Genomic DNA, 13,808 nt, shown 5'->3' on the forward strand with positions numbered 1-13,808 from the left:
ATCAGTGTGATAGAGCGCAGGTCGCAGGGTGACGGAGTGCGTCGGTGAGATAGAGCGCAGGCTGCAGGATAAGGGAGTGGGTCAGCGTGATAGAGCTCAGGCCACAGAGTGAGGATACGCATTGGTGCAATAGAGTGCAGTCCGCAGGGTGAGGGAGCACGTCAGTGTGATAGAGCACAGGTTGCATGGTGACGGAGTGCGTCGGTGTGATAGAGCACAGGTTGCAGGGTGACGGAGTGCGTCAGAGTGATAGAGCGCAGGTTGCATGGTGACGGAGTGCGTCGGTGTGATAGAGCACAGGTTGCAGGGTGACGGAGTGCGTCGGTGTGATAGAGCACAGGTTGCAGGGTGACGGAGTGCGTCGGTGTGATAGAGCACAGGTTGCAGGGTGACGGAGTGCGTCAGTGTGATAGAGCACAGGTTGCAGGGTGACGGAGTGCGTCAGTGTGATAGAGCGCAGGTTGCATGGTGACGGAGTGCGTCGGTGTGATAGAGCACAGGTTGCAGGGTGACGGAGTGCGTCGGTGTGATAGAGCACAGGTTGCAGGGTGACGGAGTGTGTCGGTGTGATAGAGCGCAGGTTATATGGTGACGGAGTGCGTCGGTGTGATAGAGCGCAGGTTGCAGGATGACGGAGTGCGTCGGTGTGATAGAGTGCAGGTTGCAGGATGATGGAGTGCGTCGGTGTGATAGAGCGCAGGTTGCAGGGTGACGGAGTGCGTCGGTGTGATAGAGCGCAGGTTGCATGGTGACGGAGTGCGTCGGTGTGATAGAGCACAGGTTGCAGGGTGACGGAGTGCGTCGGTGTGATAGAGCGCAGGTTGCATGGTGACGGAGTGCGTCGGTGTGATAGAGCGCAGGTTGCAGGGTGACGGAGTGTGTCGGTGTGATAGAGCGCAGGTTGCAGGGTGACGGAGTGCGTCGGTGTGATAGAGCACAGGTTGCAGGGTGACGGAGTGCGTCAGTGTGATAGAGCGCAGGTTGCATGGTGACGGAGTGCGTCGGTGTGATAGAGCACAGGTTGCAGGGTGACGGAGTGCGTCGGTGTGATAGAGCACAGGTTGCAGGGTGACGGAGTGTGTCGGTGTGATAGAGCGCAGGTTGCAGGATGACGGAGTGCGTCGGTGTGATAGAGTGCAGGTTGCAGGATGACGGAGTGCGTCGGTGTGATAGAGCGCAGGTTGCAGGGTGACGGAGTGCGTCGGTGTGATAGAGCGCAGGTTGCATGGTGACGGAGTGTGTCGGTGTGATAGAGCGCAGGTTGCAGGGTGACGGAGTGCGTCGGTGTGATAGAGCACAGGTTGCAGGGTGACGGAGTGCGTCGGTGTGATAGAGCACAGGTTGCAGGGTGACGGAGTGCGTCGGTGTGATAGAGCGCAGGTTATATGGTGACGGAGTGCGTCGGTGTGATAGAGCACAGGTTGCAGGGTGACGGAGTGCGTCGGTGTGATAGAGCACAGGTTGCAGGGTGACGGAGTGCGTCGGTGTGATAGAGCGCAGGTTGCATGGTGACGGAGTGCGTCGGTGTGATAGAGCACAGGTTGCAGGGTGACGGAGTGCGTCGGTGTGATAGAGCACAGGTTGCAGGGTGACGGAGTGTGTCGGTGTGATAGAGCGCAGGTTGCAGGATGACGGAGTGCGTCGGTGTGATAGAGCGCAGGTTGCAGGGTGACGGAGTGCGTCGGTGTGATAGAGCGCAGGTTGCATGGTGACGGAGTGCGTCGGTGTGATAGAGCACAGGTTGCAGGGTGACGGAGTGCGTCGGTGTGATAGAGCACAGGTTGCAGGGTGACGGAGTGTGTCGGTGTGATAGAGCGCAGGTTGCAGGGTGACGGAGTGCGTCGGTGTGATAGAGCGCAGGTTGCAGGGTGACGGAGTGCGTCGGTGTGATAGAGCGCAGGTTGCAGGGTGACGGAGTGCTTCGGTGTGATAGAGCGCAGGTTATATGGTGACGGAGTGCGTCAGTGTGATAGAGCGCAGGTTGCATGGTGACGGAGTGTGTCGGTGTGATAGAGCGCAGGTTGCAGGGTGACGGAGTGCGTCGGTGTGATAGAGCACAGGTTGCAGGGTGACGGAGTGCGTCAGTGTGATAGAGCACAGGTTGCAGGGTGACGGAGTGCGTCAGTGTGATAGAGCACAGGTTGCAGGGTGACGGAGTGCGTCGGTGTGATAAAGCACAGGTTGCAGGGTGACGGAGTGCGTCGGTGTGATAGAGCGCAGGTTGCAGGGTGACGGAGTGCGTCGGTGTGATAGAGTGCAGGTTGCAGGATGAGGGAGCGCGTCCAGTTTATTTTCTAGCATGGGAGGGGGTTGATAGTGTTTGATACCCCATCAAACACTATCAGAAATAAAAGTGTATGGGGCCCCAAGATTTCTGTTGCCGGCCCCGAGGGGGGGGGGGGGGGGTGTTAGGGTTAGGCTGCAGAGAGTGGGGAAGGTTTAGTAACTTGGAAGACAGGGCTTAGTCTACGGCTGGGGTAGCCAACCCTAGTCCTCGAGAGCTACCAACAGTGCATGTTTTGCAGGTCTCCTCACAGAATCACAAGTGAGCTAATTAGCTCCATCGGTGTATCTTTTAAAATGTGTCAGTTATTAATGAGTGCAGCTGTGCAGCAGCTAGGTTGTCTGGAAAATGTGAACTGTTGGTAGCTCTCGAGGGCTAGGGTTGGCTACCACTGGTCTACGGGATGAGGTATTATGTGTAAGTCGCAGGAAGCCATGGTTAGGGTCAGGCTGTGTGGTGGGGGAGGGTTAGGGGGTACGGTTAGCTTACTTACGGAGCCCCTGTCAGTATTCCCTGTATCGGGATACTGGGGTAGCTCACATCCTCACCGCAGGTATACCACTATGTATGCCCTGATGACAGGCAGATAGACACACCCACAAGGGGCTTCATTGCGCTCGCCCCTCTCTCTGAGTCCTGGCAGTTGGGAATCCGCCGCCTGACTAATGACTGTCAGCACGATATATCCCACCCACCAGCGGTCACCAGACACGGGGCCAGACGCACTAAGCCTCAAAAGTGATAAAATGGAGAGTGACAAACCTCCAGCCAATCAGCTCCTGCCTGACATTTTTCAAACACAGTCTGTGACATGTCAGGTAGGAGCTGATTGGCTGGCTGTTTATCACTCTACATTTTATCACTAATTTGCAATATATAATATATGTGCATTTCTTACAGCTAAATATAAGATAGAGATCACACTCTTACCAGTAGGAATCATATTTGTTGCTAGTATCATGATTAGTTTCCATGTGTAGAACTACAAGCCCCAGTATGCCCTGCTAGCTTCAGGCTGTTTAGCAATTAACTGCCTGCAGCATGCCAGTATGTACAGCTGCAAGTATACATATATTCAGGAGCCAGACCACGGTGGCCCTCACTGCAGAGCCTTATGCAGCCATACAACACACAGTGCAGGACGCAGCCCTGCTGCCAGTATGACGCCTGCAGCAGCTACAGAGGAGTACATACACACAGCACACATGGAAGGTGAAAGTGAAAGTACAAGTGTGCCAGCCAGGCCCAGGAACCAGGAAGTGACCTTATTACAGGGAGGAGGAGGAGGCTGTGCTGCAGCGCAGCCGCAGATTAATGTGTGTCACACACTGTGCTGCCCAGTTACTGCTGGCTGCCCTCAGCACAGTAATAGGTAATACAGGTCTCCTGGCACCATGGGCAGGAAGGTGACTGTGGCATCCTGCTCCCTCAACCAGTGGGCTCTGGATTTTGAAGGGAACCTGCACAGAATCCTACAGAGTGAGTGACTCCTGTTATACAGAGACTGCAGCTGCTTCTGTTGTGATCAGTGTGTGCTATCATAGATCTAGGTAGACAGTTATCACGTCGGCATGCATGAGATGGACTGGAACAAAAGGTTGACGTGTTAAAGGTTGATAATGTTTAATGTCAACAGGGTAAAAAAGAAAAACTCCAAAGCCCATGTGTCAACCTTTTGTTGCTGTCGACCTAATGACCTTGATCATATGGTGTTGACCTATTGACTGTCGGCAAATACATGGCCGATCTGGTTGCTGTGGATCTTGTGCTCTGTGGTAGGGATGGCCATCGACCATCGAAGATTCAAAATCATCGATGGTTTATGGTCGATGTCAAATACTTTTGCCATCGATGGTGGAGAACCAGATGTTTCCCTAAATCAATGGCATTTTCAGCAAGGTGCCAGGACACGGAATATAGCTCCGCCCCCCCCCCCCACACACACACATCCCGGAAGCCCTGCCCCCACATTCTGATTGGCCTGTGGGACAGTCAGTCAAAGGAATGGGTAACCATCGACAGCTAAAACTATGTTGCTATGGGTAACCAATCAGATACTATGGGGGAAATTTACTAAAGGAAATTTGTAAAAAATAGGTGTATTTGTATCCAGAAATACACTTATTTTTGACATTTACTATACTGAAAATACGGCAATTCGTATTCATATTGATAGCACATCAATACTACTACGAATTGCCGTATTTTCGGGATAGTAAATGTCAAAAATAAGTGTATTTCTGGATACAAATACACCTATTTTTTTTTACAAATTTCCTTTAGTAAATTTCCGCCTATATATTATCTTCTAGAAGGTGCAAAATAAATAAGTAGTAGATTCTGACTGGTTGCCCATGGCAACATCCCATGTGAGATAGAACACACATATTAGTACATTTCCCCCTGTACTCCTTACCACACACACACGGGTTAGTATTTGGGAGCCAATGAACCTTCCTGGCCACAATCACAACCCCTGCAGCTCAGAGTCAGCACCTATAGATATTGGGGGAGATTCAGTCCCTTCCCCCATGTTTGCGGTTTGCGTGTGCGTTTTATAGGCTTCCCCTGGGAACGCAGGTTGGCCGATGCCTGTTTGGGGCAGGCTGATGACATCAGCGCCCCCCTTTACGATCCTCTCTGTGTGAAATAAAATTCAGGGGCGTGCGTGCGTCACTGACCTTTTCACTAGGGTAGGTGTATACGCAGCTAGCGCACAGGTCTGAATCAGGCTGTTTGTGCATTAGAACCAGTGTCAGACACAGCCTATATTACATCTGCTCCTCTGCTTTCAGGCATTACGATCGCAAAAGAGAGAGGAGCTCGCTATCGGCTTGGTCCGGAACTGGAAATTTGGTGAGGCCATTATCAGTGTGGTATGTGAGGTGAGGATAGCTGTGTCAGCCCCTGGCTGCTGACCCTTTACACTGGGTAACAACCCCCCCACCTCCACACACACACACACACACACACACACACACACACACACCCTCCCTCCTCCTCTTCCTCCTAGGTGCGGATCACTACAACAATCTCATGTGTTTGGCTACAGGTCAAAGTTTCCATCGACCTAATGCCCAACATAATATCACTACGCTCCCTTGGACAGGTAATGATGGCAGTGTAATAGTTATTTCTGTAGTTATTCAGTAGGCTGGCATCCAGGTCTGCGGGGGTGCATACACTTCTATGGGTTGGTGCAGAATGTGAAAGTCTGCTGCGGAGCACATCTTGCCTGTATTGCTCTGCACATACTCCAGCGCCAAGTGTACGCAACTGCGGAGGATGCGGACTTGTGTGCAATTCATACCCCTTTCACACCAGAAAATGCAGGAACCCACCCGGGAATATGCTGGGACATTCCTGGTTGGCCCCTTTCACACCAGAAAAGTCCCTGCATTTTCTGGTGTGGGGGTGACGGAATGGCGGCGGAGGCAGGCAGGAGGTGGAGAGTACTCACCCCAGGGTTGTGGTCATTGGTGCAGGTCGGGGATCCACACAGGCGGCGGGCGCGGATGACAGGTCAGACGGTGGGCGCAGATGACCGGTCAGACGGCGGTTGCAGATGACGCAGCTCTCCGGCTGCAGTGAGGGCACCGGAGAGCTGCGTCATCTACATACGCTGCCTGTCCTGTCATCTGCGCCCGCCGCCTGTGTGGATCCCCGGCCTGACCGCACACACCTCGGACCGGCAACCCGGGTAAGTACCCCTACGCCTTTCACACCGGCCAGGACCCACGGTTGAACATGGGAACAGCCCTGCTCCATAGCAGTGGAATTTAGGCTGATGTGAAAGGGGTATCAGTTGCATCTCCTTTTGTGATTAAAGGGATGTAACTGGGCGTCCCATGTAGGCAGTGTGAATGAGCGCGTGCTGATGGATTTGCCAGAAGAGACCACGTGCACAGGGCTGCAAGTATGCACTGGTGACTGAAAGGCGTCCGGCCACTACACCAAGTGGGTCAGTGATGCCGGATATGGCAGCGCTGCATAACATAACATAAAGAGAGTAGAAGACATTGGATGTCCAGATCCGGAATCCCACCACAGACCGGTGTAAGCCTCTCCCTGTGACAGATGCCTGTAATGTGACAGATGCCTGTAAGTGACAGATGCCTGTAAGTGACCGATGCCTGTAATGTGACCGATGCCTGTAATGTGACCGATGCCTGTAAAGTGACAGATGCCTGTAATGTGACCGATGCCTGTAATGTGACCGATGCCTGTAATGTGACAGATGCCTGTAATGTGACCGATGCCTGTAATGTGACAGATGCCTCTAAGTATTTTTTGGTGTTCAGTGACTTTGTGCGCTGATACCCTTCCGCTGATGCACCCTGGTGAAAGGCTAGATGAAACTACCTTAAAATTTTACACCAAAACTTAGTGAAATTTAATATAGAGAAAATATACTCTCCTTATTTTACTTTTCTTCACCTCATCAGAGGTTCTCCATGTGAGTTAAATGGGAACATGGAAGACAATAATAGTTCGAAGAAAAAATAGTGTAATATTGCAATTATAACAAATTTATTCAAAACAATATACACAAAATACGTTATAAAACTTTTCTTAAAAAAAAGACCATATGAATGGGTCTCGAGTTTGGATGGAGGTTTACCAGATTTTGGAGTTAGAAAAGCCTGTAGAGGGATCTTTTCCTCAGAATAAGGACCACTGGTCTTCCGGATAAACCAGGCCTTCAGGCGTCTCTTCCGTCCGTTAGTCTGGATTCCTCACAACCAAAATGCCAGCTTGCTGCTACGCGTGTCGGAACTTCCTTGTTCCTTCCTTATTCTGAGGAAAAGATCCCTCTACAGGCTTTTCTAACTCCAAAATCTGGTAAACCTCCATCCAAACCCGAGACCCATTCATATGGTCTTTTTTTTTAAGAAAAGTTTTATAACGTATTTTGTGTATATTGTTTTGAATAAATTTGTTATAATTGCAATATTACACTATTTTTTCTTCGAACTATTATTGTCTTCCATGTTCCCATTTAACTCACATGGAGAACCTCTGATGAGGTGAAGAAAAGTAAAATAAGGAGAGTATATTTTCTCTATATTAAATTTCACTAAGTTTTGGTGTAAAATTTTAAGGTAGTTTCATCTAGCCTTTCACCAGGGTGCATCAGCGGAAGGGTATCAGCGCACAAAGTCACTGAACACCATAAAATTCTATACAGTCATTTCAGTTACTAGGGAAGTAACCACAGTGACCAGTGCTGCAGACACCTAGAATTCAGCGCCCTTAATACAGACTCAAAATCACCATTATTCAAAGATGCCTCTAAGTGACAGATGTTGTATATAACTTGTGTTCTACAGTGGCTATGGCTGCTCCGATCATTTTTTCGAGTCCGATACAATCCTGCATTCCTTCCAAGTTCTGGCTAAGCTCCTGGAATCTCCTGCGGCAACCGATATTATCTGTGACGTGGGGATGTGAGTATACAGTATGGAGTCTCCTGGAATCTGGTGATATGGGGATCTATTTACTAAGACGGGATCTTTTCTGTGTTTTACAGGCCCGTGATGCACAAAAATGTGCGATACAACTGCCGGGTGATATTCCTCAACAAGTAACCTACTTTTACCTTCCCGATTATGCGTCTTATTGTCTGAGTGCTTTGTACTGTAGGAGATTATACTAGTTGTGAAAGTGCTATAACAGAGCGTATAACCCCATCCTTATATGGAACTGTATATAAAGTCTGCGCACAGTAAGATATAATATTTCCTTTGACAGTATTGATGCTATTATGCGTTCCGCCGTGTCTTGCCACCAGGAAGCACATTGACACCTTGTTGGGTCCCATGTTACTAACAGCCGATGGTTCCTTCCTAATTGATGGGGACCATGGCTATTGGCTCCCAGCTAATAGACAGCTCCAGTACTGAGTATGACATAGATTTACTTAGGTACAGAATAAATTATTCCTGGCAGAGATGGCTTCAAGAGAATGTGAGGATTGGGCTGGCCTTATGGGCCGATCTGATGTGGTCCTGAAAAAGTTAAAGGAAATTTCTGGTCTTGAAATGTTATGTAACATAACCATAAAGCTAATGTTGAATCTTATGCCTTAGGGGGGAGTATTGAATCCAGGATTGTAAGGACGTTCCGACAGTCGGAATCCCGGCCCCTTTTTGCTCAGCTTAAATATAACTTGACAGCCGGAATTCAATGTTTTCCTTCTGTCGAGTGTTGGGCGGATCGGCAAAAACGGACTCGGTTTGTCAAAAAAATGTCCGTGAATTCAACAACCTGCGGCCGTTTCCGACAAAACTGATCCGACTTGTTTTAAAGCCGGATCTGTTTTGTCGGAATCTGCGTTTAATGCTGTCGGAAACAGCGGAAATAGCAGCCGAGATTGAATACCCACCTTAAGTTGGGTATACACTGGACGACGTGTTCACCCAGCGACATCTAGCATGACTGGACCTGGCAGTAGCCAGCATCAGTGAGGGCATACACACTCGCTGATTCTGGCTATAACAGGGGAGGGGGAATCGAGGGCCGTGCTGCATTCCGTAGCCTAATTCAGACCTGACTGCAGGACAAATTTGTTCTCAAAATGGGTTTTACCGCTTTCCATATGTACTGAGCCTGGCAATGTCGGGCTTTAGTGTGGAGGGTAACGTCGGCTATTGGGGAGGGAACCAGCAAGTTGGGCGGTCTTGCCCTGTGGTGGAGGCCCCCTGCCGGCTGCCGGTGCCAGTTGTACTTTTGATTCATTTAACAAAAGTACAACTGACTCAATTTGCATTGATGAACTCTTTTGGAAAAATATTTGGCTGTCTAAGTTAATTTTAGAGTGAAAAGTTTTTTTGCATTTTTCAGAAAAATTCTTCTCATCCGTCCAAAAATGGTGATGGCCAACGGTGGAAATTACAGGGAACTGCGCTGGTTTACGCCATGGAATAAATTAAGGTGAAACCATTTAACGAAGTACTCGTATAGAATTAAGGGGCAGATTTAGTAAGCTCGGTGAAGTGATAAAGTGTCTGGTTTTTATTACCAGCCAATCAGCTCCTACCTGTGAAGTTACAGGCTTGGTTTGAAAAATTACAAATAGGAGCTGATTGGCCGGTGATAAAAAACAGACAGTTTATCACTTCACTGAGCTTAATAAATCTGCCACTAAATTACCGATACATATGATAAGTAAGACTGCAATATGGGTGCGGAAACGGAGCAAATGCTAACCGCAACTGAGATTCGGGGGCCTGGTTTTCATGTATTTTTATGGAATGGTAACATAACCTATTTACATTAAAGGGAAAATATATATGTTATATATAATCGGGCGCAAGTGGTTAATTAAATAATTAATATAAGAAACAATATATTAAATGGCAGCTCCCAATGGATTCCCACCAGGAGATCCAATGAAACAAAATCCAGGGGATATAATTATTCTAATCAGATAATTATAGAGAGCGCACTGAATTAAGCACAAATATTTATTAAAAAACAATAGATGAAAAGCTCATATAAACGATCACAATTATTTAATAAAATATAACAATAAAATCAATATGATATAAAATAGTTATAGACCACCGGGCAATCACTGATGCCCCACACAATGCTATATGAATAATGTCCAGTTGCTCTTACCCACTAAGGATGATGTTATGTCCAATAGCGGGGAACTTGTAATTGAGTTTGATGAGATATGAGAAGACAAAGTCCATCCAGTAAGTTTATGGAAATATGTGATGTTTGATTGGGGGGAAAAAACGGAGGGGGATTTGTAGAGATGAAAAGGTGACTCGCAGAGCAGCCTCGCTGTTGGAAATAGATGTATCTGTGCTACAACCGGCAGATGATGGTAATGAGCCGGGAGCACTCCATAGTGAACCAGCGGCGCGGCTAGGTGTATGTTGGAGAAGTCTGTCTCATCTACCACCGTGACGCTTCGGGGGAGAGAGCCAACGGTGGGAGTGACGGAGTACCTGCCGCACTTGGTCTCGGGGTCTGGAGCGAGTCACACCTCTCGGGGGAGCCTGTGGATGGTAAAGTCCGGGATCGCCGCAGGTCACCCTTCTGCTCACAGGTATCGGCCCCGAGGATAGGAAATAAATCTGGTGATTTGAAGCAAAGTGGTGGGTAAAGGTGAGTGCCGGGTGGTCCTCCCGGTCTTAACGCGTTTCTCCGTCGTGGGATCAGACGGTTTCCTCAGAAGATATGACCAAGTGCGGCAGGTACTCCGTCACTCCCACCGTTGGCTCTCTGCGAGTCACCTTTTCATCTCTACAAATCCCCCTCCGGTTTCCCCCCAATCAAACATCACATATTTCCATAAACTTACTGGATGGACTTTGTCTTCTCATATCTCATCAAACTCAATTACAAGTTCCTCGCTACTGGACATAACATCATCCTTAGTGGGTAAGAGCAACTGGACATTATTCATATAGCATTGTGTGGGGCATCAGTGATTGCCCGGTGGTCTATAACTATTTTATATCATATTGTTTTTATTGTTATATTTTATTAAATAATTGTGACCGTTTATTTGAGCTTTTCATCTATTGTTTTTTAATAAACATTTGTGCTTAATTCAGTGCGCTCTCTATAATTATTTGATTAGAATAATTATATCCCCTAGATTTACATTAAAGTATTTGGACTTTTGGTACTTGTGAGTTATCCGGGCGCCCGATTTCAAAATCGGGTCGGATCGGGACATCGCATCGCATCGCATGCGACCATCGGATGCGATGCGATGCGATGACCCGATTTTTCCATAGGAATCAATGTTAAAATGGACTGAGTCCATTTTAACATGGAATTCAATGGGAAAAAGGGGTCCTTTTCATACCCCTACTATCCAAGTGGGCATGGAGTTGGATATAAACCTGTGGCGAGCGTAGCGAGGCGAGCGTAGCGAGCCCCGCGAGGGGACACGGAATACCGTCCCCTCGCGGGGCTCGCTTCGCTCGCCACGCTTCGGGCTCGGTGGCTCGCTACGCTCGCCACAGGTTTATATCCAACTCCATGCCCACTTGGATAGTAGGGGTATGAAAAGGACCCCTTTTTCCATAGGAATCATTTTAACATTGATTCCTATGGAAAAATCGGGTCATCGCATCCGATGGTCGCATGCGATGCGATGCGATGCGATATCGCATCGCATCTGATTGTATGCCTTAACTTAAGGCATACAATCAAAAAATCGGGCGCCCAGATAACTCACAAGTACCGGACTTTTTTTTTTTACTATTTTTTTGTTTTGTGTTTCTTTCTTTGTCTTCTCATTTGACCAAATAATTCAATTTATTCCTTTGTGTATGCATTTATGTAGGGAAGATGACAGACAGTGGTAAGGAGCAGAGAGCAGCCAGTACAGAGCTAGGGGAGGGTATAGAGGTGGCTGGGACAGTACAGAGTGGGAGGGTGGGGTTTGGCATAATCAGGGGTCAGGAATGAGAGGGGACAGTGGGGGTGCGGAGCAGGGATACAGGTGGGTGCGGGAGCAAGATGAGTCTGGACTGCAATAATCTGGCATATGCCTGGTCAGTGGTCACATTACTAGTGTGTGTATAACTTAACAACAAGTAGGGATCACTTGGTTGGAACATTTCCATTCTGAGTTATCAAATAAAATTCCATTTGGTTTGATTTTAATTGTTTAAAATAGCCGGTTCCTCAATCCACACAAGTGTAGACTAGATTCGACTAAAAGTACCGTCCACAAAGAGTAAATCCTGGGATCCAATGGCACTTGTGGCTGTTACAGCCACTGTGCAAAGCTAAAACAATGACTTCTATGGGCCGATTTTGGACCAGATTCTCTAAGCTTCAAAAGTGATAAAATGGAGAGTGATAAACAGCCAGCCAATCAGCTCCTACCTGCCATGTCACAGACGTGTTTGGCTCCTATTAATCTGTACGCAGGACATGTCTACAATGCTGGGAGATTGTCTCGTACGCCTATCCACGCTGAACACGCTCTCCTCTGCAGAACTTCCTTGTGCTGTAGATCCATCAGATCTTCAGATAATGAAGATCATTTCTAGTGTCGGCAAGGCTGCTTCGTGGATCTCTTATCATATTTATCTAATTGTATCAATGCTGTTTTGTAATTTAGGGAAGTTGAGGATCACTTTCTTCCAGGAATTATTCGGACGATCACTGGACAGGTGTGTATGTGTCCGTGCTCATAGGGTCCGTCTGCAGACTCTCAGCATAGGCTTGGGGACAAACCCCAGCATTTAAAAATGACCGGCTGTTTTTTCCCTTGTAGGATACAGTTCCGTTTGGTGATGCGGTTCTAGCAACTAAGGACACCTGCATCGGCTCTGAAATCTGCGAAGAGTTGTGGGCGCCAAACAGGTAACATTGGGAAGTCCTAATGTTTCAGACTATTGGACAGACGTCCGTCATTTAACTGGTAGCAGTTTTATAATGATGTTCCGCCCATGAGGATTCAGTGGGAAGTACAAGGGGGAGGGGCATCGACAACTCAGCTGCTTTTATGTATCCGGTAACCAGGACCAATAGAAGAGCAGAGTAGGACAGCTGGAGGTTGTAGGGCACCGAGTGGATCAGAGGAGATGACCATCGGGGGAAAATAGCCAACCGGTTGATGTTTAAGAAATAATTGGTAGTGAGAGATGGGTAAAGTTTTTATTAGTAGAGGGATACTTGGAGCGCTTGGTAGTACGTTCCTAAACTTTGATCACTTATCCCACAGTCCCCACATTGACATGGGCCTGGATGGTGTGGAGATATTCACCAACGGTTCCGGGAGTCACCATGAGCTCAGGAAAGCTCACTTAAGAGTCGATCTGGTAAAATCTACAACTACAAAGGTAAAGAACTCTGTGTTGTAATAGACAGTGCACCTCCTGTGTGGTCCTCAGACAGTGCTGCCATCAGTAATTGTGAGGCCTAGTACAGATGACACAGGCAGGGCCCCATCACCCTCTCGGCCTTTGACCGGTTGGACACAGAGGTCCGACAGCCCTGGCGCAAGCAAATGCTATGGCGATCCTTCCTTATACACATTTATACCACATGTGCACTTTCCAAGAAATGGATTTGAACACAAATCCTCTTACACCATTTTCATACACTTAATTTGAAAGCTATCATAGATAATGTGATCTGTTTATTCCGTTCCGTCCTCCTTTATTTAAAACGCACATTTCTCAGTAATGTCATTCCTTGTATATAGTTATACAGATAGAATTACCAGGCTTCATGCACAGGAGCACAAAGCACCATGTGTAAGGTGTCCGCCTACAATGTGTCTGCTTTACGGTTCAAGTACCAGGAAGGACATTGCTGAGAAATGTGTGTTTTTAAGTAGAGGAGGATGTAATAAAAGGTGGACACACCCTTGTGTTCATAACTCCATGTGTAAGGTGTCTGTCTGCAATGCATTAAGTTTAGCGTTCAAGTTACCATCCTACTATGGGACGTGGAAATATACGCACCATAGATGGAGTTTATATCAAATACACGCACGTTCCAATAAAAAGCATTTCTAAGGGGTGACATTGACTTGTGT

General features: G+C 47.8%; 1 protein-coding gene across 1 annotated transcript in view; it reads left to right on the plus strand.

Annotated features, from left to right (window-relative positions):
• Positions 1-3,589: 3,589 nt before the first annotated feature.
• Positions 3,590-13,808, plus strand: part of NADSYN1 (NAD synthetase 1) — a 28,685-nt gene continuing 18,466 nt past the window's right edge. Inside the window, exons 1-8 of the mRNA XM_083164351.1 lie at positions 3,590-3,763; positions 5,080-5,140; positions 7,615-7,731; positions 7,815-7,868; positions 9,128-9,217; positions 12,384-12,435; positions 12,540-12,628; positions 12,990-13,107. Of these exons, the coding sequence (XP_083020477.1) occupies positions 3,679-3,763; positions 5,080-5,140; positions 7,615-7,731; positions 7,815-7,868; positions 9,128-9,217; positions 12,384-12,435; positions 12,540-12,628; positions 12,990-13,107 (666 nt within the window). The 5' untranslated portion in view covers positions 3,590-3,678. The remainder of the gene's footprint in view (positions 3,764-5,079; positions 5,141-7,614; positions 7,732-7,814; positions 7,869-9,127; positions 9,218-12,383; positions 12,436-12,539; positions 12,629-12,989; positions 13,108-13,808) is intronic.

The sequence above is a fragment of the Crinia signifera genome, chromosome 11 (assembly GCF_055691185.1).
Source record: "Crinia signifera chromosome 11, ASM5569118v1, whole genome shotgun sequence".
NCBI classification, from domain to species: Eukaryota; Metazoa; Chordata; class Amphibia; order Anura; family Myobatrachidae; genus Crinia; species Crinia signifera.